General features: G+C 42.5%; 2 protein-coding genes across 8 annotated transcripts in view; one reads left to right on the top strand and one right to left on the bottom strand.

Annotated features, from left to right (window-relative positions):
* Positions 1-8,280: 8,280 nt before the first annotated feature.
* Positions 8,281-13,696, bottom strand: HTR3D (5-hydroxytryptamine receptor 3D). Its single transcript, XM_037526576.1, is given in 11 exon segments — positions 8,281-8,510; positions 8,653-8,918; positions 9,055-9,251; positions 9,979-10,061; positions 10,064-10,131; positions 10,306-10,464; positions 10,466-10,501; positions 11,054-11,163; positions 11,605-11,640; positions 12,802-12,809; positions 13,630-13,696. Coding segments are annotated over 11 exon segments (1,260 nt in total).
* Positions 13,697-25,450: 11,754 nt separating this feature from the next.
* The window catches only part of ABCC5 (ATP binding cassette subfamily C member 5), a 79,883-nt gene continuing 78,610 nt past the window's right edge, over positions 25,451-26,723 (top strand). For 3 of the 7 annotated variants that reach the window (XM_054700408.1, XM_037525184.2, XM_054700406.1), the window contains exon 1: positions 25,451-25,573. The gene's annotated coding sequence lies outside the window, so the exon portion shown is untranslated. The other 4 variants (XM_037525189.2, XM_037525188.2, XM_037525187.2 and 1 more) reach the window with 2 other exon arrangements.

Raw genomic sequence — 26,723 nt, 5'->3', positions numbered from 1 at the left:
GATTACAGGATAAGTACATTACCTGATAAATCATAAAATTGAGATAACAGAGCTGTTCACTGTTTTTGTGTTACCAAAAGCGTTACGTATTATCATAAATTAGTAATCTCAGCTAACATCAATGCTGTGACATGAGTTAATAGTATATTTTATGTCTCGTCTCTGTATAAAAAAATAAGACCCAGTGAGTGAATTGGAGCATGGTTATATTAAGTATCTAAGGTATATATATATATTTTTTAAAGATTTATTTATTTATTTATTTATTTATTTATTTATTTATTTATTTATTTATTTATTTATACAAGCACTGGGTACAGTCAGAAACTCGGGAGGGTGAGAGAATTCACCGAGCCAGAGCGAGGAGCAGAGCAGGCAGATTGACGAAATACACTGCTGAGGGGAGCAGCGGGCGGCAGGAGAGGTCTGCGCGCCATGTGGGACCCTCCTCCGGTGGCTGGGGAGCAGCTGGGGATCGAACCGGCTCCGCAGAGGCTGCGGGCAGCTTCGCAACCCAGCGCTCAAATGCTGCACCACCGGGGAGGCCCTCTAAGGTATATTTCCAAGAAAGATTTGGAAATTTTTTTCTTGCACAACAGGTGAAGGGTCAAACTTAGAATACAGAGGAAACTTTGTTCAGAAGATCAAGCATAATGATAACCCTAAATAGAAAGTGCTGAGTCAGGCAGGAATGATTTAAAAGTTCCAAAGTAGGAAAGTACAGAGGGCTGCAGTATCTTGCATCTGAAATCTGCCAGATCTGTAGTTCTTTGTCCCCGCCAACTCTGTAAGTCATTTCGTCCTTTCTTCGTTACTTGGTAAGCCTGAGACAGAAGTGAAAGGGAAGGGAAGAAAGAAGAAGAGAATTAAATGAAAAAACATAGCTGGCAGTACTGACATAGAAGGAGCCAGAAAGGCAGAAGAAGGAGGGCTAGGGGCAGAGGTTGTTAGAGAATTTGCTCAAGGTTTGGGGTCTCTTTTGTGATATGAAAGAATTCATGTCAAGTTGGGAGACAAGTTGGCATCTGGCAGCATCAGGCACTGACTAGCACAAGGAGGAAGCATTGGCATGAAAAGTGGAGCAACCTACTAGGCTATGATGCTTTTCCAAGCTAGGAGGACACATGGTCCCATACACAGTGTTCTCTTGAAGCAAGGCAAACACAGATGTGATCTGGGACAGATCTGGAAGATCAGACACGGTGGTGACCTGTCCGGGAAGTCGATGGAAGTGATATAGCAGCAAGTAGGTTCCTAGAGTATCTGGTTTTGAGCTGGACTGCAAGACAGAGATTTGGGGAATAGAACCCCTTGGAAAATGAACTATTATTCAGGGTGGTTCTGTGCTTAGAGGGAGGGATTTGGAGACTAAGAATGGTTGAAGAAGAATCAGGCAGAATTTTCTTTAAAGATTTATTTATCTTCATGCATACAAGAACTGCGGTGTAAGCCAGAGGTGTGAGGGGTGAGAGGATTCACCAGAGAAAGTGGGGAGCAGAATAGGCAGATGTACTGAAATACACTGCTGAGGGGAGCAGCAGGCGAGACAGACGAGGTCTGCTGCGCCATGTGGGTTAGCTCCCCGGCCGGCTGGGGATAGACTTGTGCTGCAGAGGCTGGCAGTAACTTGATAACGTTGTCTTTAATCCCTGTGCCAGGCAGGCAGAAATTGAGCAGAAAGTCTATTGTTCCATTGGACTCATCACACCACATAGAAACAGTTACTATTGTGTCTACATCCACATGGACACACCTTTGGGGCACTGGACTCCTGGACTAGTTAAGAGTGATGCTTGAGTTCTGCAGTTGGACCTTGTATTTCCTGACCATGTATTTTAGAACATAGTAAATTTGAGCGAAATATAAACTTTGTTATTCATTAAAGAGTTTGACACCTGAAATGATGGGTTAGAGACCATTTTCAAACAAAGCAATTAAAATTATAGTACTTAGAATAACCAAGATTGTAGGTTTTCTTATGCGTATGACTTACAAATCATACAAAAGTCACTTAGTTTTCCAGCATGGACACTGGATCTCTTTCTACCTTCAGAACTCTTTGGGTATATAGGGCACTTTCCTAATTGGTCAGCCCTCTACTACATAATGAAGTGCTTGGAATGCTTGTTGAGGAAGAAGACTAGCTTAGACTAGTTCTTATTCAGAGTTCATCCCAGGACAGAATTCCTTGTTACAAATGTGGCTTGGTCATCCCTCCTGGGAATTCTTGCTTCCCACATCCCTTTTCCAGTTGGCTCTCAGAAAAGGAAGGTCAACCGTATTTAGACAGAGCTTCAGTAGCTGGCTTAGCATTTTCTAAGGCCATCAGGAATGGCCTTACATTCTCTGGAAAACCTGGTGAGTATCTAAGTCTCCTATTTTAGATCCAGGTGCTTGCCACTGGGTTTTCATGGTGACTCCAAATTAGGAGATGGTGCCAAAACTCTTAGTTGATTCAGGAGCCATTGTGAGCGGGTCAGGGACTTCTCCACACTCTGCTTTCTCTGGGCATCTTTAGAGTCTTCCTCTAGATTCAAATAGCTCTAAGATTCTTGGGCCAAGACATTGCTCGAATCCAAATATAAATAGTGGGGACAGCAGCTGTAGCTTTGCAAGCCACAGACACCAACATCTTTCTTCTTAGCTAATTCCAAGGGGGATCACACTGCTTTGGCCTCTGGTGGCCCCATTCATTTGGGACTTGGGGTGGGGTGATCAGGTTTGGGAATATTCCTATAACTGGGCAAGGACAGAAGTAGATGGGGAAAGAGAGAAGTAAGGGCCACTGTTTTGCAATCCTGATGGATGGCAATCATACACAGAGGTCACGGAGCAGGGCTAAGGAGCCAGGAGTACAGAAAGCAGTGGAAATAGCCAAACTGCAGGTGGGTCATTAATTGACGTCAGGCTGCCTATGGTGCCTGGAGCAGGAGAGCAGGAGCATCCTGGGACTCTCAGAAAAGAGTTCCATGGGCAAGCATTCACCTGTGGCTGCCGCTTTGACAGGCCCAGCTCTGATCACAGGTTTTCTTGAAGAATGATAACCCCACACTCATCACTTCACTTTTCTCCACTTTTTTTTTTTTTTCATCTAAAAAATGAGGGGACTGCACTGGAAAGTCTGTAACTCTTATGTCTATTGCCTCCTACCTAGAAGTTGATTTTAACTCTAGATCTCAGCCTGCATGATAAAAAGATGTTCTCTAGTGTTTTACATTTGGCTTTTTAGTTTCTGTAAACGTGTACATGGTTTTTTAAAGCCATCTTTTAAAAAATAATATCATGTAAGTTATTACCTTTATTTCACAAATGAAGACATTTACACTGTAAGGTTAAGTTACTTATACATGGTTACCCACTTAGCAAGTAATGGGATCACATTAGAACTGACGCCTGCCAATGTGTCTATGTTTTATGATTTTTTCTCTCCCACATAGAATAAGCAGTGCTGATGAATGATCAAATAAGAGAGGTGATCAAAGGGTGGGTCAGAAGTTGGAGAGGAGAACAGGACAGGTTTGAATGAAGTCTGTGACTTCACATCACAGAGTAAAGGAAGAGGAGAGAGAGGCAAATATGGTAATGAGATAATAAATTTTAATGTCCAATTAATAAGGAAACAGAAGAAAATATAGAAAACATGAAAAATTCTGTTTATAATGGTTAAGGAAAAGAAAATGAGCAAAAAAAATACATGTAAGAACCACAGGTGGTATTGCCCATGAATGGGCAAAGTGAGGAGCTATTAGGTGGAAACAGGCCATCAAATTCAAGATGGCCCAGGCAACACTTGCACGTCTGCAGATTTTTCTAGAGATTATAAATGACCTTGCAAAGTCTTTCAGAGATTTTCCATATAACAAGAAAGAAGCCATTAGCACAAAGTGTGTTTATCACAGGATTCTGTTACAGATGGAATAGAAAGCAGCAACCATATCAGTTTATTTTTCTTTTTATTTTTGGAAGATCTGTGGTTTCAAAGCTTCTGTATGATTATCAGTTACGTGTTAAGATTGCATGTTCGATTTTGCTTTTGGAGAAAATATAATCACTGTAATTATATTATACCTTCTCTTACTGAGAGATAGCATCTTAATTCAAGTGTCAAAAGAGATAAATCACATATTTTCTATTTAAATAAAGCTTCAAGCTGTGTGTTGGAAAAAGAGATGAAGGAAATAAGCAAAGAAATATATACCAGGACGATGGGTGAAATAAACATATGAGGCAAATTGATCATACTTTCAGCACCCTGAAATTTCAAGAGCTCACAATGGCTCCTGAATCAACTAAGAGTTTTGGCACCATCACCAACTCAAGGATGAGTTTCCAGGAAAGATGACTCCAGGATAAGGGTGGAAGATCCAAAAGTATTTGGCATGCTCCGAATGGGAGAAAATGTTCATGTATTATACAACCAGCAAGGGGTTAATAGCCAAGAGATACAAAAACTTTTTCAACTTAACAATTAAAAAGTTCAATTAATAAATGGAAAGCAGATCTCAGCAGACAACACACCAAAGAGGATATCCAGAAGACCAAGAGATACATGAAAAAATGTTCATCATCACTTTTTTAATGAGAGATGCAAGTCAAACAAGCAGTGAAATTTCATCTCACACCTGGGAGATGGGTACATATTCAGAAGACCCCCCAACAAGTGCTTGAGAGGATGTGGAGAAAGAGGAACCTTGGGGATGTGAACTGGTACGCCATTATGGAAAGCAATCTGGATTTGCCATAAAAAACTGAAAATGGAGGGACCTGCCTGGTGGCACAGCGGTTAAAGTTTCAGTGCTATCAAGCTATCACCAGCCACTGCTGCATGAGTTCTATCGCTGGCCAGGGAGCTAACCCACACGGCGCAGCAGACCTCTCCTGTCTTGCCCGCTGCTCCCTTCAGTAGCGCATTTCAGTGGATCTGCCTATTCAGCTCCCCGCTCTGTCTCTGGTGAATCCTCTCACCCCCACACCTCTAGCCTACAATCCAGTTCTTGAGTACATAAGTAAATAAAAATAAATCTTAAAAAAAACCTAAAAATGGAAATACTGCATAACCTAGCAATCCCACTGTTGGGCATCTATCTGAACATGAAATCCACTCAAAAAATTATATGCTCTACAATTTTATTGCCACATTATTTACAATAGCAGGACATGGAAACAGCTTAAGTGCCACTGATAGAGGACTGGATCAAGAAGATGGGGCATACCACACAATGGAATGTATTTAGCCATAAGGAAAATGAAGTATTACTATTTATAGCAAAATGGAAGGAGTTTGAGGGAATTATGTGTAGTAAAGCAAGTCAAAATGATAAGACAAATACTGGATGTTTACATAGCAGGCAATTGTATGAAGCTAAATGCTCATAAAAACATAAATTTATAAAAACCTGTATAAACAAGTGAGGTTTCTGAGATAAGAGGAAGAAGGGAGATAGAGAAGGTCAAAGAGGAATAGGGATGGTAATGAGAAAAGAAAAGATTATTCTAGGATGAAAAAAAAAAAAAAACCCAAAGCATCTGGCAATAGAATATATATCATCAGCAAAAAATAAAGCCATGGAGACTACAGAGCAAAGATAGATTGCCCAGATTAGGTTTGGGGAAACGCACACTCTAGAAAGGAATGGAGAAAGTGCAGTGGTGAACTTGACCATTGTGACTTTTACTGGGGCTGAGAGGTGGGGTCGGGGCGGGACGGGGGCAGTGAAGAGTGGGTAAGACTGAAGGTGGGAGAAAAAGGAGAATTAAAAGAAAATTTGTCTTCGGGACTCTCATCAGGCCTTGGTCTTTCTGTTGTAGTTCTCCTAAAGCAGTAGCTGATAAAGACTTGTGGTGAGTGGTAGTGAGTGGTTCTCACTGGGAGGCAGTGTGGCAGAGGCTGCACCCAGTGTCTGCTGTCAGCAGCCTCAGGTCAGGCCCAGACCTGTCACCTGCGTGGCGGTGGGACCTTGGGAGACAGCTCACTGACAATCACTTCACCAACTCGCAGCATTTTCTCATTTATTTCCCTGCCCTTAGAATATATAAAGTGGGGATGGTAATGCAGAACCACAGTGCTAAAACCTAAAGAACTTTGAAAAACACAAGAGTTTTCACAAATTTATTGGCAAAACTGGAGCTGAATGGATCCGAGACTACTCATGGTTCATTTTTGCTGCCTAGTATGAATTTTTATAGATTTCACTGCAGAAATATTAATGTTTGATTATAGGGTACCACCTCATACCCCACTTGGGGTGTCATACATGTGCAACTGTTACCTTTTTAAAAATCTGAAAAATTCCAAATGCTAAGACACATTTGACTCCAAGGATGGTTGGATGTATAGTTCCTACTTCACAGGGTTACTATAAGGATGAAATTGGTAATTCATAAAACACTTCAAAGAGTGCCTGCCAAGTCTTACTAATACGTGGCATAATATGTATTATAATGTTGGTTATTTTTATTACTATACTGTGTCCTTTCTAAAGGCCCATTCTGTAGAAAGTTGTGAATTAAGGAACTGCCCAAATCACAAGTGTACCAATTTATGCACATGTTTATGTGCATATTAAATTAGTTTATGTGCATAAATTTATGTGCATAAATGAGTACACAAATGTCCTAATTTGTGTGCATGTTAGGGGTTCTGATTTGAGCCCACGCTCTGGGTACACTAGGTTTGGGGAACACCTGAGGACTGGTGAAGGTGAGGGGGGTACTTGGCAGGGTTACAGAAACAGAGGAGCCTTCTTGGAAGGCTTGCAAAAAGAAACACAGAGGGATAAAAAGAGAGCTAAGGGACATGGCTGGGTTGGAAGGCCATGGGCCTGCATTGAGAGCAGCCAGAGAGTAACAGAGTATCTCTGCCTCAGTGCCTCCAGATTCCCATGGCCGCCTGGCCGAGTCCCAGCACAAGGGGATTATAAGGAAAGAGCTAGTTACCATTAGTGCTGGTGACTCAGCATCCAGCTGGGAACATCTGCTATAGGAGTCAGCTCTTTGTAGTGCCTGACTCTGGCTCAGACAGGGCACATGCTCTTGCAGCTGCTGGATAAAGGTGGGAGCAAGTGTGCCCTGCACCAGCGGCACTTCCTGTGGGCATTGGTGGGCTGGCCACCCTTTGCACATCTACAGAGACCATAGGAGGCTAGGCGGAGTTTGATGAGAACAGTGGACAAGAGGAAGCAAGGAAACGTTAAGTAAACACTGATGTGACTCTGTGCTCCCAGTCTGCTGTGATCTGGGAAATGAAGGCTTCAGATAGAAAGTAGTAAAATAAACAAAAGAAAGGACAAGAAATAGTTGTTAAAGGTAAACTATGATGTTTGAGTTGTGATTAAGTTGCTCTCAAATCTGTGCTTCTCTCAATCTGGGATGTACAGTGACACCTTGGGGCCTCCACCTCCCCCAGACTATCAGGAAAGATGGGCTGATAGACAAGACTTTCAAGATCATAAGGTGAGTGCAAGGACAGGGAATTTTCCAGTTCATATGGTGCCATTTGTATTTCACCCAAGTAAGGCAGATGCCATTTCAAATATGATTTTCTTGACCTAATGTTCTTTTCTTGCCAAGATTAAGGGTGGATCGACTTTAATTGCAACACAGACCCTGTCAATGGTAATTTGGGATTATGTTAACACTCTTAAATGCTTAATGATGAATGAGTCATACAGTCATACGTCAGGCTCTGACAAAAGGCTTCCCTTTTTAAACAAGAGGTGCCTGATTCTGGTGCATTATTATTTTCTGGAGCTTAACACCAGGATAAGTGGATTTAGGACGTTAATCCCTGTTTTATTTTAATTCCTTGTAATAAATTTTGGACCTTTCTCCCTTTTCTCACTGCACTTTCACATGTTGTCCTACAGACATAAAAAACAAGAAAACTCTTCTTACTTTGGTAATGAGAAATTTCTGCAAGAAAACTCTCTGTTGCAAGAACTTTGATACTGTAATATAAAGAAGGGAAGAACTGACATTTTCTGCAAAAGGATTTATTGGGGGTGATTTTATCAAGGAAATATTCCAGGAACCTGAATCCTGTGGATTCAGGCAGACAGGACTTGTGGAGGGTTAAGGGAAACTGATGGCGTGTAGGAACAAGGATCTAACCCTAGAGGAATTGGAAATTACCCAGGTCTCATCTGAAACTGCAGAAAGACTGTGTTGAAAATAAAGTGGTTGCCAGGGCTGTGACACTGGGGTTTGCATGGATATGAGAGCTTGGCTGGATTCTGAAGGCAAAAGAAACTCCAGACTGAGGTTTTCTGGTAGGGCATCTGCCTAGGTGCTCCAGAGGATGATGACCGTGATGATGGAGGTGGCCATGAAGAGCAAGTAGAGGCGGAAGAGCAGGGCATCCATCATGTGGCTGAACTGCACCCACAGGATGACCAAGTGCTGCTTCTGAGCCTCATCTTCCTGCTGGGCCCTTGTTGACCCAGGATGCCCGTTTACCTCTGCCTCCCTGGGACCTGGCACCTTCCCCACCAACTCCACAGGCTCCTTCACACCTTCAGAGAGAGAGAGAGAGAGAGACTCAGCCTTGGGCTGGGAGGCTCACCCACTTGGGGAGGAAGGGAAACAGGAAAGGATGCAGGAACAGAGAAGTGGAGGTACTGGGAGATGAGGGTGGGCCGGGCTGATTTCCCTTACCAGGCAGGTGGGCAGGAGTGCGGCCCAGGCTCCTGTTTCCCTGCTGGGGCCTAGTGGGGCAGCACTTCAGTGGGCGGGCGCAGTGGAGGATCAGAGAGTGGAGCCAGCAAGGCATGGGTGGGGGCTGGGTGGTGGCCAGGTGCAGCAGGTAGGTGATGAAGATGGTCTCCAGCAGGCTGACCACCATCAGGGACAGACACAGGGCAAAGTAGACACCTAGAGGGAAGGAGGCCCCACATGAAGGCCAAAGGTACCACCCATGACTTCTTGCTTCCTCTTTACCCAGAGGGGCCTTTATCAGGATCCTTTTCACTCTGGCTTGCTTCCAGAGGTCTGTCCCCCTGGCCCACCTCCCCACCTTGCTTTTATTCTGCTATGGAGAGAGGTGCCATACTGATGAGCGGGGTGCCAGTGTCAGGCAGTAAGTCGTTCATCATGAGCAGGAAGACGTTGTAGCCCAGTAGAAGGGTTATCTTGAATGGGGCACGATTCTGGTTTTCTGCCGGGAGGTAGAAGCTGAGGGCGTCGATGGCAACCAGAAAGCCACTGGGCACCAGGAGGTTTAGGACATAGAGGCTGGGCCTGCGCCTGATGGCCACCTGGTAAGAAGAAAGGTGGGGGTAGGGGTCAGGTAGGGAATAGGGTAGAGTTAAAGGCAACAATTGAGATTTGTCCCAGAGCAAACTGTTTAGTAAGGAAACATCACCCAGCTCCGTGCCCTGCCTTTCCAGGGTTTATTTCTGCCATGCAGCTTACCAGTAAAATGTATCTCATTCTCTTGTGGCTCAAGCTGTCAACTTTGTTTAAAGTTGACACATGTGGTCTTATCAGGATGTGGGGCCAGATCTTTAGATATCATGTGCACATTGGTTCTTCTGCAGCTTTCCTCATCAAGGGCCAATCTCTAGTGACTTAGTGGCAGATATTCAAGAGAAGTGGTAGGGAAGCAAGACTGGCAGTCAGGAGGGGTCACCAAAATTTAGAATCTAAATTTTAAATTTAGCTATTCACCACCTTTATGAGAAATAAGTATAAAAATTCCTGTCCTCCCAAAAGTTCTGATAGCAATGGGGGGTGGGAGACATGCTCACTGCTGTGCAGTTTTACTTCTTCCTCTGGGAGGACTTTTTCACGCAGTCTTCACTGAGTGTGAGCTAATGTACCTAACCTAATGGTAGGACCTAAGTGGGGATTTATCTGTGAAAAAGAGTGATGAAAATTCCTGCCTTCGTGGAGCTTACTTTCTTGGGGGAGAGCTTACATTCGAATGGGCATCGTAAGCAATGAATCTTCAAAAAAGAGCTTAACCGTGGCCCCTGAGCTCACATAGAAAATGATTTGGTCATACTGGTTGGCGCCCACATTCATCCTCGTGGTTGTTTGGTAGATGCCCAGAAGTACCCATGCCCCCTCGCTCCGAATGAGGTTCTGTGATGTCATTGAAATCTCTTGTATTTCCTTCTCCAAACCCAGGACTATCTTCTCCACTGCAAAGGAGAACCAGACGATTCAGCCTCCCCAAATGCTCCCACCCCCCCAGTCCAGACTGTTAGGTTCTCTGCCATGAGCTTCTCCACCCTTTCCAAAGAGATTCCCTCACTGTTCCCGGCTCTCTATCCTCTTCTCTTTAAAACCCTTCCTCTGCCTCTCAACAGGCTACTCTAATGAGCCTCTCTCACCTGTGTAGATGAAAGAGCTGAAGGTAAGCGTGCAATTCTGTTCATCAAAGGGGAAATAGAAGATGTCCAAGTTACAGAGGCTGACCACCCTCATCGGCTTATCATATTTGATGCGACCTTCATTACTGACGTAAGCCATGAGGCCTCTGGGTGTCTGATCCACATCCATGCTGTATGTAAGAAGGACAGGGAGGTGGGTGCTGTGGGATTTTCCATCAGACTTGGTCTTTTTTTTTTTTTTTTAGATTTATTTATTTATGCATACAAGAGCTGGGGTACAGGCCAGAGATGCAGGGGGTGAGAGGATTCCCCAGAGACAGAGTGGGGAACAGAACAGACAGACTGACTGAAATACACTGCTGAGGGGAGCAGCGGGCGAGTCAGGAGAGGTCTGCTGTGCCATGTGAGCAGCTCCGTGGCCGGGGATTGAACTTGTGCTGCAGAGGCTGCGGACAGCTTCATAGGTGGTGTTTTAACCCCTTGTGCCACCAGGGAGGTCCAGTTTGGTCTTTCTTCTCTCTAAGTTCACTTTCTTGTGCTTCACTCATAACTTCTCCCCTTCCAACTACCACCATGTTCTGGGGCTTTATAAGCTCCTCAGTTCAGATGCTGCTCTTCTCTAAGCTGTTTTTTTTTTTTCCCCCCTGTGGTCCCATTGATTACATCACACCCTTCTCTGCAGCCACAGTTTGCTCTTTGCTTTATTCAACCCTGGTACTCACAACTCCTCAATGAAGATATCAGGAAGCCATAAGTTCTCAGTTGCCATGCTGAGCTTCCTGATGCCCCCACATTCCTCTGGGTTCCACCGGATGAATGGGTTGTACCAGAACTAGAGGAAAACAGGGCATGGGACAAACAGGGGTGGGAACTAGTTTTGGTCTTGCTCTGTCTCCTGTACCTTCCATGCCTTTTTTCACTCCCCATTCCTTCTCTGGTGACAGTTATCGCAATGCCACTAACCAGGTCTTACTTGTTTCCGCTTCTCTCTCCGTGTTCTTGGGGGAGACCTTGAGCTTGGTTTTGGGTTCCCTGGGATGGAACCACTTAATTATTTACTTCTATGACCTTGGTTTATGCCTCATGCCTCCTTCTCCCCATGCCCTGTCTCTGCCCTCCTCAACTTGTGGAATAATTAGGAAGTATTGTGTTGGTCTGGCCGTCTCTGAGCTTGTCTAGTTTGTGGGTATTCGTAGCTTTACCCATTGTAACCTGCAAAGTTGGCCCCAAGCAAGGAAAAGCCATAATAAAGGGGAAATGGAGTCTGCCATACCATATTTAGCCACAGGAACGACGTCATCAGTTGAAGCTGTGCATCCTAGAAAACAAGTTTCATCCAGCATCATTAATTCCTTGTAGTCAGGCTCGATGCCAGCATCCACCTCTCACTCTTTTCCAAGGCTGTTTGATATGGCAATTACAATTTTAATCACGAGGCACTGAAAAATGTAGGTTACATGATCCAGGTACATGAACGATGTCAGTGAAAAAAAACCACAAGAAAGTTCGCTGGAATTGTGTTTCCAGTGGAGTATTCCAAAAGGGACTTTACATGCAGTGATGTCATTGAAGCCTTCCCTGTCAGGTCTCCCCACCCCTTACAGTGAGCTCTTACCTTTACAAAATCCATTCAGGGCTCACCACTAAGTGGTTTTGTGCCAGCACTTACCACTTCCAGGATGGCAGACAGGGTGAAAGAAATGTTAACGTGAGTGGGGATGCTATAGTTGATGAATGGTCGGAAGGCCTTTCTGTCAAACACTGCTTGGAAGGCAGCAGGATCCACTCCATGCTGGTCAAAACCTGAGCAATTGATGGTAAAAGTGTCCCCGCTCCCTGTAGAAGGCAGAGAGTCTGAGAGGAGTGTGATGGCTGGGGCCTGGAGATTGTCTGCATAGGGACAAAACAGGGGGCACTGGGAGAAGCATGTAAGCTCCTCCTTCCCAGGCCGGGGAGCGTGGGCTGGGCTGGTAGGCAAATGTGGAAACTGCTGAGGTGAGCTGAATCAGGTCTCCATCCTTAATTCCATTGTTTCTGTCCCCATGCAAAACTTGTCCAAATGTGAATGCAAACTCAGCCCTGACCACCACTTTTCAGCGTCCTGCTACATTCTTAACTATCTCACCGTAGACCTCTCTACCTTTAGGCAATGTCCTTCCATTGCTCACCTCTGTCCTTGAGTCATCTGGGTGATGTCCATGGCAAATTTTTCAATCACAGTTCTCTTGCTCACTATATTAATTAAATAATTAATGTAACTAATTATATTAATTATATAATTATTATAGTTCTCTTGCTCACTATATTAATAAGGTGATCACAAATTAATGATTGGGTAAATAGTCAGATAGGTGGTGTGAGATATCTGGGACCTTGAAGGCAGAACCCAGTTTTTCAATGTAATGAGTATTTCTATGTCTCTACCATATGCTGTGATTGTTGTCTTCTAAAGTGCCTTAGTTATCACCACTCGACTATCTTAAAGGGAGTTCCTCAATACCCACCTTCTACCTAGCCTCTTTGTGGTCATACTTGAAAGAATTAACGTGGTACCATCTTTTAGTAGAACCTATTTTTACCTATCTCAGAGAATGTACCATCACTCATTGCTCATTTTCAATAATGAACAATAAAAACCTAATTTGAGAAAATGTGCTGGAAAAGGTTCTCTTTCTCATCCTCCCAATAGCTTCCTTGTTTCATTTGCTAGTTTCAAGAGAGCTGAGAAAGAATTTTCTTCTTTACATCAATTGATAGTCAAAAACCAAGGGGATAGATAATGTGCCTGAAAAGAGAAAGACATGGGAAAGAAGAGGCAAAAGAAGCATGGAGAGGGCCTCCCCTGGTGGCGCAGCAGTTGAGCGCTGGGCTGCGAAGCTGCTGCAGCCTCTGCAGCGCCAGTTCAATCCCTGGTTGCTGGTGAGGGTCTCACATGGCGTGCAGACCTCTCCTGCCCCTCCCACTGCTCCCCTCAGCAGTGTATTTCCTCGTTCTGCCTGTTCTGTTCCCCGCTCTGGCTCTGGTGAATTCTCTCACTCTCCTGCGCTTCTGACTGTACCCAGTGCTTGTATAAAAAAGAAAAAAAAGAAAAAAAAAGAAGCATGGGGAGTGGAGAAGCAGCTGGAGAAGAGTCAACTGAGGTCAGGATCTTAGAAAAAGGTACAAAGCTGTCAGTGTCTGAGTTTCCATTTTTACCCAAATGAGTACCCTGTCATTGTCTGTCTAGGTCTAACAAGAATGAACCTAGTTTCTGTTTCCAGATGTCACATGTCTTCATCTTAGTCTTGTCCCATCTTACCTTGAAGCAGCAGGTGGAGAATGAAACAGAAGAGGTGTCCTTCCCCAGGAAGCCAACCTCTTTCCATCTTCCTTTACTTGGTTCTTCTATAGGGATTTAGGGATGATATTGGTCTTAAAAGACCACAGGCCACACCTTGTGCCCTGGCTTTGAATAATACAGGTGTCAGATGGCTCTAACCACCTCTAATAGGCATCCCTGGTGACAAGAGAATCACAAAAACTACCTCGTTCTTTGCTTTCACTGGGCCTGAATCTAATCTCCGAAAGGAATCTGGCAAATCAGTTTGGAGAGGAGGGAGTAAAAATATTTGGTCACTGGAGCAATGCTAATGGCCTCCTCATACTTTAGAGCCACTCTGGCATGTAATGCATGATAGAAAGGGCACATGATGACTGCATTGCATGAGAGAGGCACAGGCACTTATTTTAACCTTGCTTCCATCTCCCCCTAAATTGGAGGTCTCTTGTTTTATAATACACTTCAAGCTCTGAGGTTTTAACATGATTTTGCTACTGTTGAATCTTAACTTTTGATTTTTGGACTGTGTCCAAAGCAATTTGGACTTAGGTCTATTGAAGGGAGGAAGTGGTTAGTAGGACAGAGGGGAGGTAGCAGAGGTAATACTGGCTTTAGTAGAAGTTGATTTATGAGATCCTGAGCTAGCAGCCTACAAGTTTATGTTGCTTTTGACCCTGCTAGTGCTTTAAAGAAATTAGCTGTTCACAGGTTAAAAATTGGGACATTTCATGTAAAAATAGTTTCTGGCTTCATTTGAAAAATAAAATCAAACAATAATGGGCTCACATTTCCACTTAACAGTTGAATGGGGACTATAACCAAGACGAAAATGCATACATTGTGCAAAAATGAAAAATGGTGTAAAAATATATATAATTAAAAAATAATAATAATAATAAAGAAAAACTAAGAAATAGTTAAGCCCTTTGAATGGAGCATATTCTCTCTAAATTATACCAGTCTCTGTCATCAACAAGAAGTTCTGTCTTATTCCCCACCAGCTCCTCCCATTTATGTTACTTCTTGGTCTTGGTAGATGTTTGAGTTTGCCTTTGAGTATTAAAATTGCTTTTCTTGTGTGAGGCTTAAGAAGTCTTGGGAAGTAATTTAAAAATATCATGTTATAGGTCTGGTCAGATTCAGAGTACGCAAGTATTTGGTTCATGGTGGAAACCAGACATAGTATGGCAAATGGACCCAAGTCACCCGTGACTTAACCTGTTTTATTATAGAATTATTTTGGTTGGGGAAGTTTCCAGAGAGAGTAATCACTGGCTGAAAGAACAAAGAAGAGCACTGCTTCAATGAAGATGTTTTCCAGACTGAGTTGGTATGATGCAGTCAGAAAGATCTAAAGACTAGGGCCTCCCCGGTGGCGCAGCGGTTGAGCGCTGGGTTGCGAAGCTGCCCGCGGCCTCTGCGGCGCCGGTTCGATCCCCGGCTGCTCCCCGGCCACCAGAGGAGGGTCCCACATGGCGCGCAGACCTCTCCTGCCGCCCGCTGCTCCCCTCAGCAGTGTACTTCGGTCCTTCTGCCTGCTCTGCTCCCCGCTCTGGCTCTGGTGAATTCTCTCACCCTCCCGCGCTTCTGACTGTACCCAGTGCATGTATAAACAAAACAAACAAACAAACCAGCAAACAAATAAATAAAGCATGCCTCTATTAAAAAAAAAAAAAAAAAAAAAGAAAGATCTAAAGACTAAATCCTGTTTCTACTAGAATCACATCAACAACTTTTGGCTTCAGTTTCCTCCGCTCTCCAATTAGAAGGATAAAACCTCTTTCAGAGATTTTTATGTGGTTAAAGATAATATATGTATGAGGTCTTCCCCATAAAAAGCAGTTAATAAAACTGAAGCAGAAATAACAGTAAAAATGGCAGTAATAGTCATTATTGTTATCCTGGCTTGCCTACAATTGCCTGGATTGCTTCATCCAGAACGGAATTTTCTGGACTTAAAATGTCTGGTGACTGAAGACACCCCCATTCCAGTGAGCAGCATTAGATAGAGATAACTATCATCCCTCAGCATCTCCTCAGCATCACTCTGCCTCATTTGAAAATACCTTCCCTTCTAGGAAAGTTTTTTTCTTTTTTAAAGATTTATTTATTTATGCATACAAGAACCGGGGTACAGGCCAGAGGTGTGGGGGGTGAGAGGATTCACCAGAAACAAAGGGGGGGGGGAAGCAGAACAATCAGATCTACTGAAATACACTGCTGAGAGGCGCAGCGGGCGAGTCAGGAGAGGTCTGCTGTGCCATGTGGGTCACCTCCCTGGCCAGGGCTCAAACTTGTGCTACAGTGGCTGCTGACTGCTTCATAGTGTTGCTGTCTTAACCCTTTTTGCCACCAGCGAGGCCCCTTTTTCTTTTTTTAAAGGTAGGTTAAGTCAGCATTACTCAAAGTCTTTTCTTCTTCCTTTTTTTTTTTTTAATTGAGGTAATATTGGTTTACAACACTGTATATAATTCAGAGGTACAACACTGTATATAATTTCCTACCTCTTCAGATGTATGTTTCCTCTCCACACCCACCACCAAAAACCCATAGTCCTCCACCATAGTCCATTGGACCCCTCCACATCTTGCTCTCTTAATCTCCCCCTGCTCCCACCATTACCACCCTGTAGCCACAATTCTACAGTCAGGTTTATTTAGGGTTTGTTATTAGTTTATTCAAAGTATTTTCTGCAGAATACTAGTTCTGTAGGATGTTGAATGCTGCTTCTAAAAAAATATTTTTGTAGGGCGTCCCTGGTGGCACAGTGGTTGAGCGCTGGGTTGGGATGCTGCCTGCAGCCTCTGCAGCGCCGGTTCGATCCCTGGCCGCCGGGTGAGGGTCCCACATGGCGCGCAGACCTCTCCTGCCGCCCGCTGCTCCCCTCAGCAGTGTACTTCGGTCCTTCTGCCTGCTCTGCTCTCTGCTCTGCCTCTGGTGAATTCTCTCACCCTCCCATGCTTCTGACTGTACCCAGTGCTTGTATAAATGAATAAATAAATCTTTAAAAAAATAAAAAATTATTTTTGTAATTTCAAGTTCTAAGAAGTCTGAGAAATGTTAAACATGTCTAAACATATTTTATTATTGCAGGATTTCTCAGAGTATTTAGCCAGAATGTTAATACGACTTGAATATCATATGTATAATTTCCCAAATTAAGTTGACTTTGGAAATTTCCATTTCTCAGAATATCTTGCAAGACGAGTACTCCATGGATTATTTGTGGGAAACACGACTTTAAGTAAATAAAATAAATTTGGGTGGAAAAAGCTTGAAAATTTTGTCCTAAGCTTGCTACAGATAGAATGTAGAATTCAAGCAACATTATGTATAAACAAACTGAGAACTTTAAAAAAGTAAACTAGATAAATATTTAAAAATCTGGAGTTTGGGTAGAACCTGAAGAGCCTACAAGTAAATAGAAAGTAAAATATGAATTTCAAGCTGTTTCTGAATCCCCGAGCAGTATAAATCTAGACTGACTGAAGGAGGAAGCTTTTTTTTTTTTCTCTTTTCCTTTAGATCAATGGCTTGTCAGCCACAGGCCCATGTTATCCATCTACACTGAATTTTAGGAAGAGAGTTTAAAAAGATGCTTTGATGGTATTACTTCTCAAAATGCTCAGTCAGTAACATTTTAATAGCTGAGAGTGCTGCTGCTCTTTCTCATTGGTGGTCTTATAATCAGTGAAGTATCTTATTTGTGCTTTAAGAATACCTATTTTTTTCATTTTGGAACTTAACAAATGAATAATTTTGAATCAAAATAAATACAGTCTACAGAGTTTCCACCCCTCCACCACCTCCCTGAACTGACATCCTTGCCAAAAAGTTTATCAATGTAGACCAAAGGGTTTGTTTTTTTTTTGTTTGTTTGTTTTTTTGGTCTCTTCTGATCAAAAGCCCATATTAATAATGCAAAAACTTGAGCAGTTTGGGAAAATGACTGGGAATGGCCATTCTCCAGCCTGCCTAGGCTTTTTGAGCAAGAAGACTCCCTGAGCCAGGTCTATTGTTTTGGGCGTTTTCAGCTTAGCAGGATCCCACAACCTCCTGTCTGTGGCCAGACAGGAGTCCTGGCCATACCTTTCAGCAATGTGGGAGAATCTTTCATGTACATTTTACCCTTAGAGATGGTAGATATCCTGTATCTGTTTTATTCAGTTGAGTAAGTTATCCTTAATTGTCATTCTGGGAGGATTTAAATCCCATGTCTGTCTATGGGCTGTGATGCGTGTTATTTTAACTGAGTCGATTTAGAGGGTGGTTTCAGGTGAAGGGAACAGCTAGAGTCAAAACATGGAAATTATAGTGCTGTCAGGACCTCAAATTTGAGTAAGAGTGGCAGGAAATGAAGCTGTGGTTTTATGTGGGGCAAGATCACGGAAGGTCCTGTATACCAAGCTAAAGTTTGGTTTATTTCTCTTAGCCTGCTGTTTCCTAAACTGGAATAAGTTCAGACTTCTTTTAAGTCTTCTCCTAAACCCCTGATGCTAACTTATACATATTGCTTCAATATGTGTGTTCATAAAACCATGCATAAAGTTCTTATGCTTATGCTTTTATAACACTATAAAGTTAAAATAAATTTATAAGTGATGTGCACACAAGACTACAGAATCAACACAATACTAATTTAATGTGATGGATAATATTGTTTTGCTAAAATTAGATCATTGCTATCAATTTTCCCTCTTCTTGAACAAGGAGCTGACTTTTAAGCCCCTGTTATTTGGTTGGCTAACTTGATAGTACATCTCAATATGACAGTACTTTAAATTTTTTAAAGCAATTCCTCATTTTATTCAACTACTATCCTTACCACTAATGAATTTGGGAAATTGTTATAACAAAAGTGGAAAGTGTGTAACCCTTTATTTCCTAAAGCGAATATTTGATATGATTTATCATAATGTGGCTAGACAGCTGTGCATTGTCTGAACACAGCTTCTCTGCCTGCAGTTCTCTAATGAAAATACTGAGTGATACCTTTGTCTAACATGCTATGATGTGATTTGACATTGGCTGTTTACATCTTAAATCCTTTTCTAATTTGCCTGAAATCATGAAAGAGGTGCTCTATTTTAACACACTATGTTGTTTCCATGCTGTCAAATAAAAAATTCAATTTATTAACTTTTTTTAAGAGTCTCATTCCATGAAAGTGACTTTCATTGCAAATTTGATATGCAAAAGTGACACTGTTGTCTTTATAGCCAACAACATGAATGCCACAGCAGATGTGGGGCGATCATTTCCATTTGACATCAGCTCTGACAAGCTGGACTGAGGAGACTGTTGGGGGGTCATCACAGTATCCCACTGCTCATTTTACTGAAGGGCGGTGCCATCCATCCAGCTCTGCCACCAGAAACCAAGGTGTTACCTTTGATACCTTTCCTTCTTATACCACCTTTCTATCCAGCAACAAGTTCTGTTAATTTTACTTCTTAAATTTCTTTCACACCCATCTATTTCTTTTTCTACCACTATCCTACTCTAAGCCACCATCATCTCTTTCTTGGACAAGAGTCCCTCCTTGATAGATTTTTTCTCTTCTATACTAGCTGCCCCTAATTCTCCTTTTAATCTGCCAGCCATAGTGCAATTTTCCAAACACGACTTTTTAAAAAATATTTATATATATTACATCATTGTTCATTTTTTTTCATTGTTCACTTTTGTACAGTGTTTTCTTCTCCTCTCAGGCGTAGCCCTGTAAAATTCTCACCACAAATTCCCTCATGAATCATCACATCACCATAGTCCCTTGTGCTCTTCCTTCCTTCTTTTTTCCTTTCTCCCCCTCCCCTACAGAATGATTTATAGTTGCCTGCTAATTTGTTAAAATTTATTTTTTCCTGACCCCTTAGTTATTTCCCCCATCTTCCTCCTATAAGTGAAACCATCAGATATTTTTCTTTTTCCCTCTGGCTTATTTCAGTGAGCATAAACCATTCTAGTTCCATCCATGTCACTTCAAATGGCATGAGTTTATCTTTTTTGATTGCTGAGTAGTATTCCATTGTGTATATGTACCACATCTTCTTAATCCAGGCATCTGTTTTTGGGCATTTAGATTGTTTCCATATCTTAACTATTGTAAACAGTGCTGCAATAAACATAGGGGTGCAGGTATTCTTTTGAATTAATGATTTTGTGTCCTTTGGGTAGATTCCTAGGAGTGGAATTGCCAGGTCATAGGGTAGCTTCATTTATAGTAGTCTGGGGAACCTCCACACAGCTTTCCAAACTGGTCCAATTGGACCAGTTTACATTCCCACCAGCAGTGTAGGAGAGTTCCTTTTTCTCCATATCCTCATCAACAATTGTTGTTGCCATTTTTTAAAACTTTATATTTATTTATATTTATTTTACATCATTATTCATTTTTTCACAATGTTTGTTTTCTTTTCTCAGGTCTAGTCCCCATAGAATTCCCACTACCAGTTCACCCGTGCACCATCATCATTGTCCCTTGTGCTCTTCCTTCCCTCGTTTTGATCCCTCTCCCTGCTCTCCTGCAGAATGTCTCTGATTTATACTTGTCTTTGTTTTGATTTATAGTTGTCTTCTGTCTTTGTTTTGTTTAGTTATTTTTTTATTGTTATTATTTTTTTCTTGGTCCTTTATTTGGTTCCCCTATATTCTTCTGTAAGTGAAACCATCATTTTTCTTTTTCCTTCTGACTTGTTTCACTGAACATAACCCCTTCTAGCTCTATCCATGTTGCTGTAAATGGCATTTTTGATTGCTGAATAGTATTCATTGTGTATCTATACCACATCTTCTTGATCCAGTCATCTGTTTTTGGGCATTTGGGTTGTTTCCAAGTCTTAACTATTATAAATAGTGCCAGTTTTTTTTAATATGCAAAACACAACTTCTGTTTCTCAATCTTCAACCCATTTCACCTTTTAAAATCTCACTTTTACTACAACAGCTAAGCTTTGGAAACAACCCAAATGCCCAAAATAGATCACTGGATCAAGAAGATGTGGTACATATACACCATGGAATATTACTCAGCATTCAAAAAAGATAAACACATGCAATTTGCAGCAACATGGATGGTCCTGGAAGGGATCATGCTCAGCGAAATAAGCCAGAAAGAAAAAGAAAAATACCGGATGGTCTCACTCATAGCAGGAATCTAGAAAACTTAAATAAGGGACCAGGAAAATGAATAACTATAAGAAAGTGAAAATCAAAATCAACAAAAAACTATGAACCAGAGACACTCTATGGGAGGTGGGGGGGGCGGGGAGGGGAGGGATTGGGGTCAAAATAAGGAGGTTGCAATTGTATGGGGAATATAAAAATAAAATTTATTTAAAAAAATAAAATTATTAAAAAAAATAAAATCTTACTTTTACTCTAAAAATCTGCACCATAGTCTCCAAGGCCTTTGGAGATGTTCTCTACCTTCTCCCACCATCTGGACTTTGTGGACCCCTCTGCTTGTTGCTCTCCTTTGCCCACTTTTGTCATCTCCACCTCTTTCACCTTGCCTGCTTCTGCTCTCCTTCAGATGAAACAAGCACCTTCCTTCTCTAGAGCTTGTCACAATTATAATTTAAATCTGGATGAATGTGTCTCTGGGACTCAAGCCCCAAGAGGAAACAAAATTTGTCTGATTTAGTTCCATTGTCCCTCCATCAAACATGGAAGGAATGAGTATAGTTAGACAATGTAAGTATTACATTAAAATACATACAGCTCTGCTTTGCAATATAGATTTTCTAGTCCCTTGCTTGAGGGTTGGAGAATATCACCTTCAAAACACTTCACAACATGAGCACATTTCAAGGAGATACTTTGCAGTAAGTATCATGTAAATAAATTAAGTGAAAGTCACTGGCCCAGGTCATCCTTGGACAGCCAGGGACAGTGTCATAGTGCGGAAGCCTTGTGCCAGGGCCACATGGTGTTTGTGCATCCTATTTTTCCCCTTAAATCTATAATCGATATATTTGAAGTGTTTCAAGTAGAATTTTAAAGCTCTTAACTTTATATGAAGCCATCATACATGCAGCTTTTGGGGGTACTTGGGAAGTACTAGTATGTTTCAGTTTGAGGTGTGATGAGGAAAAATTATCCTTATCCTTTTGGATGGCCAAAGGCACATTAGGAATTCTAATCAGTAGAGACTGATATCCTATATTTTATATATATCATTTACATATATATACAAACATATATATATGCCATAGAAGAGATTACTAGATTATGGTATTTTTACAGTGGGATACTACATAGCAGTTAAAGAACAAGTCTATATATCTATCTATCTATGCAAGATTCTCTCATAAATTATACATATCCCCTTTAAGAGGACAAATGGTTTATTGCTATGATATTAAACTTTTTTATTATGAAATACCTAAAAGCTACCAAAAAGTATAGTGAATGATAGAAGTACCCATGTATCTACCTCCAAGCTTTGCTGTTTTAAGTTATAAAAAGCTATACTTTTTAAAGAAATAAAATTGTACAGAAACAGATGAAATCCCTATGTATTCCTCTCTGATCTTATACTCTCCCCCCACCGGAGGTAACTTCACCTTGAACTTGTTGTTTATCACGCCCAGAGTGGTTTCATATTTTTAAAAATATATGCGTGTGTCCTACAAGGGGTGGAGAAGGAAGTAGGATCAAAACAAGGGGGGGTGGGAATTGTATAGGGACTATATCCAAGATGAAAATGCATACATTGTGCAAAAATGAAAAAGATGTAAAAAATATATAAAATAAAATTAAAAAAATAAAAATAAAAGCATATGCATGTGTCCATAAACAACACATTTTGTTCACTGCTGCTTCTGAGACTTACAGCTCTTGTTCTCTATTATATAGTATCCCATTGTACAAATACTGTTATTTTATTTTATATTCTTTCATGAATAGAATTCAGATTCTTTCCACTATTACAGATAACTCACAAAAATTATATCTCCTTGTGTACATGTGTGGGAGGCCCCTTAAGGCAGTTTATCTCCGCTGGTGGCATTAACCCTAAGGTACTCGTTGTACGTAATGGAATAACTGCTCTTGGGGGCATCTAGAATGATACTGTGTGTTATCCTTGGGAGCATTGAGAAGCTAGTTTTCAAATAAGTTTGTGTAGGGCTAAATTCACTTTCAGAAACTCCCCTTGAGAAAGGTCACTTGAAAGCCTAACTTGAGAAGGGGAACCGTTCGGTTTGAGAGCAGGCATATGTGGTAGACACCTTGAGCTGCCACCACTATTCATTCTTTCCTTCTTTCATTGTAGCAAGTTGCAGGTGACTGAGAGTTGCTCAGCTGAAGGCTATACTTCCTGGTTTCCCTCTCAGTTAGATGTGTCCATCTGATTACATGATCACCAAAAGAATGTGAGTGCATGCTGGTGGGAATGTAAACTGGTCCAGCCTCTATGGAAAGCTGTGTGGAGTTTCCTCAACACACTAACAATGGATCTACCTTATGATCTAGCAATTCCACTCCTAGGAATCTACCCAAAGAACACAAAAACACCAAATCCAAAGGAAAACTGCACTCCAATTTTTATTGCAGCACTATTTACATACAATAGCTAAGATATGGAAACCACCCAAATGCTCCAAAATAGAGGAATGAATCAAGATGTGGTATGTATCCACAATGGAATACTACTCAGCAATCAAAAAAGACAAGCTAATGCCATTTGCACCAACGTGGATGGAGCTAGAAGGGATTGTAATAAGTGAAATAAGCCAGAAGGAGAAAGATAAATATCATATGGGTTCACTTACATGTGGAATATATAGAAACCAAACAAAGGGTCAGAAAAAAGACAAAACTTGCAAGGTGATCATAGATCTGAGGCATACAGCAGGGGAGAGGGAGGAAGAGGGGTGAAAACAGGGGAAGGAAGAGCGCAAAGGACTATGGTGATGGATCATGGGGGCTATGGTGGTGGGAGAACTATGGGGACTACACCTGTACAAAAATAAACACTGATGTAAGAAAATAAATACATTTAATTATTAAAAAAAAAAAAGAATGTGAATGATGTATGCTGCTCCCCGGCTAGTACCTTAAGTCCAGGCCATACCTTGTCCATACTGTCTCTTTTCTTCCTTCTGCTTGGGTGACTGGTGGAGGTGATGGGTGGAGTAGCTTTGGAAGCCATATCTGGCTGAGACACCAATCATCCTGGGTCTCTGATTTACTGCCAGAAACAACACTGCACTGTTGACTTGGTATACTCACTTGGGACTTGTTTGTATGAGAGAGGCAAACTTCTTGACTTCAAACCACTGAATTTTAGGGATCTAGTTGGGTCTAACAATACAGCCTATTTCCAATCCACTAAATATGGACAAATTGTTCTTTAATTTGTGGGAGTGCAAACTGGCCCAACCACTATGGAAAGCTGTGATGAGTTTCCTCAAAACTACTGAAAATGGAGCTACCACATGACCCAGCAATTCCACTCCTAGGAATCTATCTAAAGGATACAAAATCATTAATTCAAAAGGATACCTGCACCCCTATGTCTATTGCGGCACTATTTACAATAGGTAAACTATGGAAACAACCAAAATGCCCCCAAACAGATGACTGGATTAAGAAGATGTGGTATATATACACAATGGAATGTTTCTCAGCAATCAAAAAAGATAAACTCATGCCATTCAAAGCCACATGGATGGAGCCAGAAGGGATTATGCTCACTGAAATAAGCCAGAAAAAAAAAAAGAAAATATTGGATGGTTTCACTTATAGGAGGAATATAGGGGAATCAAATAAGAGGTTAGGGGGCAAAAACCAATAATAAAAAAACAAAATTAGGCAACTATAAGTCAGAGACATTCTGCAAAGGAGGTGGAGGTAAAGGAATCAAAATGGGAGAGAAGAGCACAAGGGACTATGATGATGGCTCATGAAAGAATTGTGGTGGGAATTTTATGGGGACTACACCTGAGAGGAGAAAGTATACAAGCATGCATTGTACGAAAATGAATGATGGTGCATTATGTGTGTGTGTGTATAAATGATACAGGTCTAAAAAAATCTCTGAAATGGATAATTATCATACCTACATAGGTTTGTTATGGAGATTAAAAGAAACAATTGTACGCAAAGCACCACCCACAGAGTAGGTAGGTACTCAACAGAGTAGTAATGTCATGATCACAATGAAGATACAGATGAAACACAGATAAATAAAATACTTAATCTCTTTGGAAACGTTGGATTCATTTATTAAAAAGAAAGGGATGAGTTGGTAAGCCATTTCTAAGGCTTTCTGTCACTCTGAAACTCTGACACTAGCATTTTATTATCTGGAAACCAGGGAGCATGCCATTATGTAATGGGTAGTGGAATAAAAGTGAGAAAGGTGTTATCAGCCCAGAATGCAGAGTCCCGAGCAAGCAATCGTAAAATGTCAAGCTCTGTAACAGATAAGATGTGGCGCCGCCTGGTCTCAGGGAAGTAGAAGTTGGGGTGACCTTTACGGTGTTTTCTGGTGCATAAACCGCCACGCACCGTCGGGACCGTCGGGACCACCCCGCCACAGGGCTGCCCCCTCACACAGGGCAACTGTCACCCCCCATTCACCTACTGGGACACGCGGCCTCACAGAATTTTCCAGACAGTGCGGGTGGAAGCCCCGGGAAGGATGGTGCAGAGGCAGGAGCCGGCTGGAAAGCAGCCGCCTGCACCTCCTCCAGGGCCTCTACAGCGTTTCTGGGAAATAGAGTCCTTTGCCTAGCATGGAGCCTCGGGCTCCTGGACGCAGAACTACAATTCCCTGCAGTCCTGGGGAGCCTTTGTGCAGCACGCCTGCGTAGTCTGGCGGCCAATGCCGCTATAAAGGCTTGTTTTGCTCCCGGGCTGATGCTCGCAAGCGTGGTCGAGTGGCCTGCGCGGCCGTCCTAGAGCTGGGGCACAGGTAGGTAGCTGCGATCGCCGCACACCTTCCTTCTCCCTGGGTTGCCAGGGGGCTCACCTCCATGTGTTTCCTCCTGGGCTGGCGGGCTGCGATCCGGGATAAGAACATTTTGGGGGATCGGAGATCTGAGAAACCCGGCTTGGCCTCCCTCTAGGGTCCCGCAGCCCCCTCCTGGTAATTGGAGCCTTGTGATCTCCGGTGAGGTCCCGACCTCAGAGGGCAGGTGGGGTAGGTGCGTGTGCAGAGAGGTGCGGAGGTGCTGGCGACTTTACCGGCTTCGACCACCAGGGGGCGCTGCGCCCGCGGCCCATGGGTGTGTGTCTCTATCGCGTCTCCAGGCCCTAACTGGCGGTGGGAACGCCCTAGGGCCAGGGCATGCCAGGCAAAGGTGGCCCGAGATAAGCTCCCATCCTCAAGGTGATGGGGCGGACAGTCTGGGGCACCTCTGCCCAAGTTGCACACTGGAAGGAGCCGCCAATGACTTAGAAGTCATTCTTTCGTTTTGCAAATGGGTAAATGGAGGTCGTGACATAAGCAGCAACTGCAAACCCTTGGCAGAACCTGGAATGGAACCCAGCTCTGTCGACTTCATCAGTGAGTGTCCTTCACTTTCACCACACAGCTGCATGTTACTAGGCAGTGGTCGTTTGCTTTCTGCACAGGTGGGGAGGCAGAAGGGCATAGGCAAAGTTTTAGAAGATTTTAAAGGAGAGGATGAATAGGTCATGCAGGCGTCGCCTGCATTGAGTGAAAGGTGCAGAAGGTTGGAGACCCAACAAGTGGATCGTAGGTAAATACTGCCCTTTTATCTTCAGGTCTGCTCCTGCAGCTTGCGGGCCTGGAAGGTGATTCCTGAGATCTTGGAAACCTACTAAGGAACGTTATCATGAAGGCAATTTAGAAACACCAGTCTAGCTAGTTGTAGTACTTGTAATTCTGTGCAGCCTCCCTCCCCCATGCAGGTACAGGAGAAGCACTTCTTTGGGCTTCTCTCGCTTTGATTACCTTGCTAGTGCCATGGTGCAGCCCTGACTCAAAGAGGAGGAAAAAGCCCTCCCTTTCATCACTCTCTTGGTAGTGGGACAAGTAAACATTTAAAAAAGAATTTTTAAGAGAGCTTAAGAGATAACAGAAGAAAATAGGGAAATAC

Source organism: Talpa occidentalis, unplaced genomic scaffold, assembly GCF_014898055.3.
Source record: "Talpa occidentalis isolate TD23 unplaced genomic scaffold, MPIMG_talOcc4v2.1 talOcc4.4, whole genome shotgun sequence".
Taxonomy (NCBI): Eukaryota; Metazoa; Chordata; class Mammalia; order Eulipotyphla; family Talpidae; genus Talpa; species Talpa occidentalis.
Note: the sequence above shows the minus strand (reverse complement) of the source record. Positions and strands in the feature narration are given on the sequence as shown.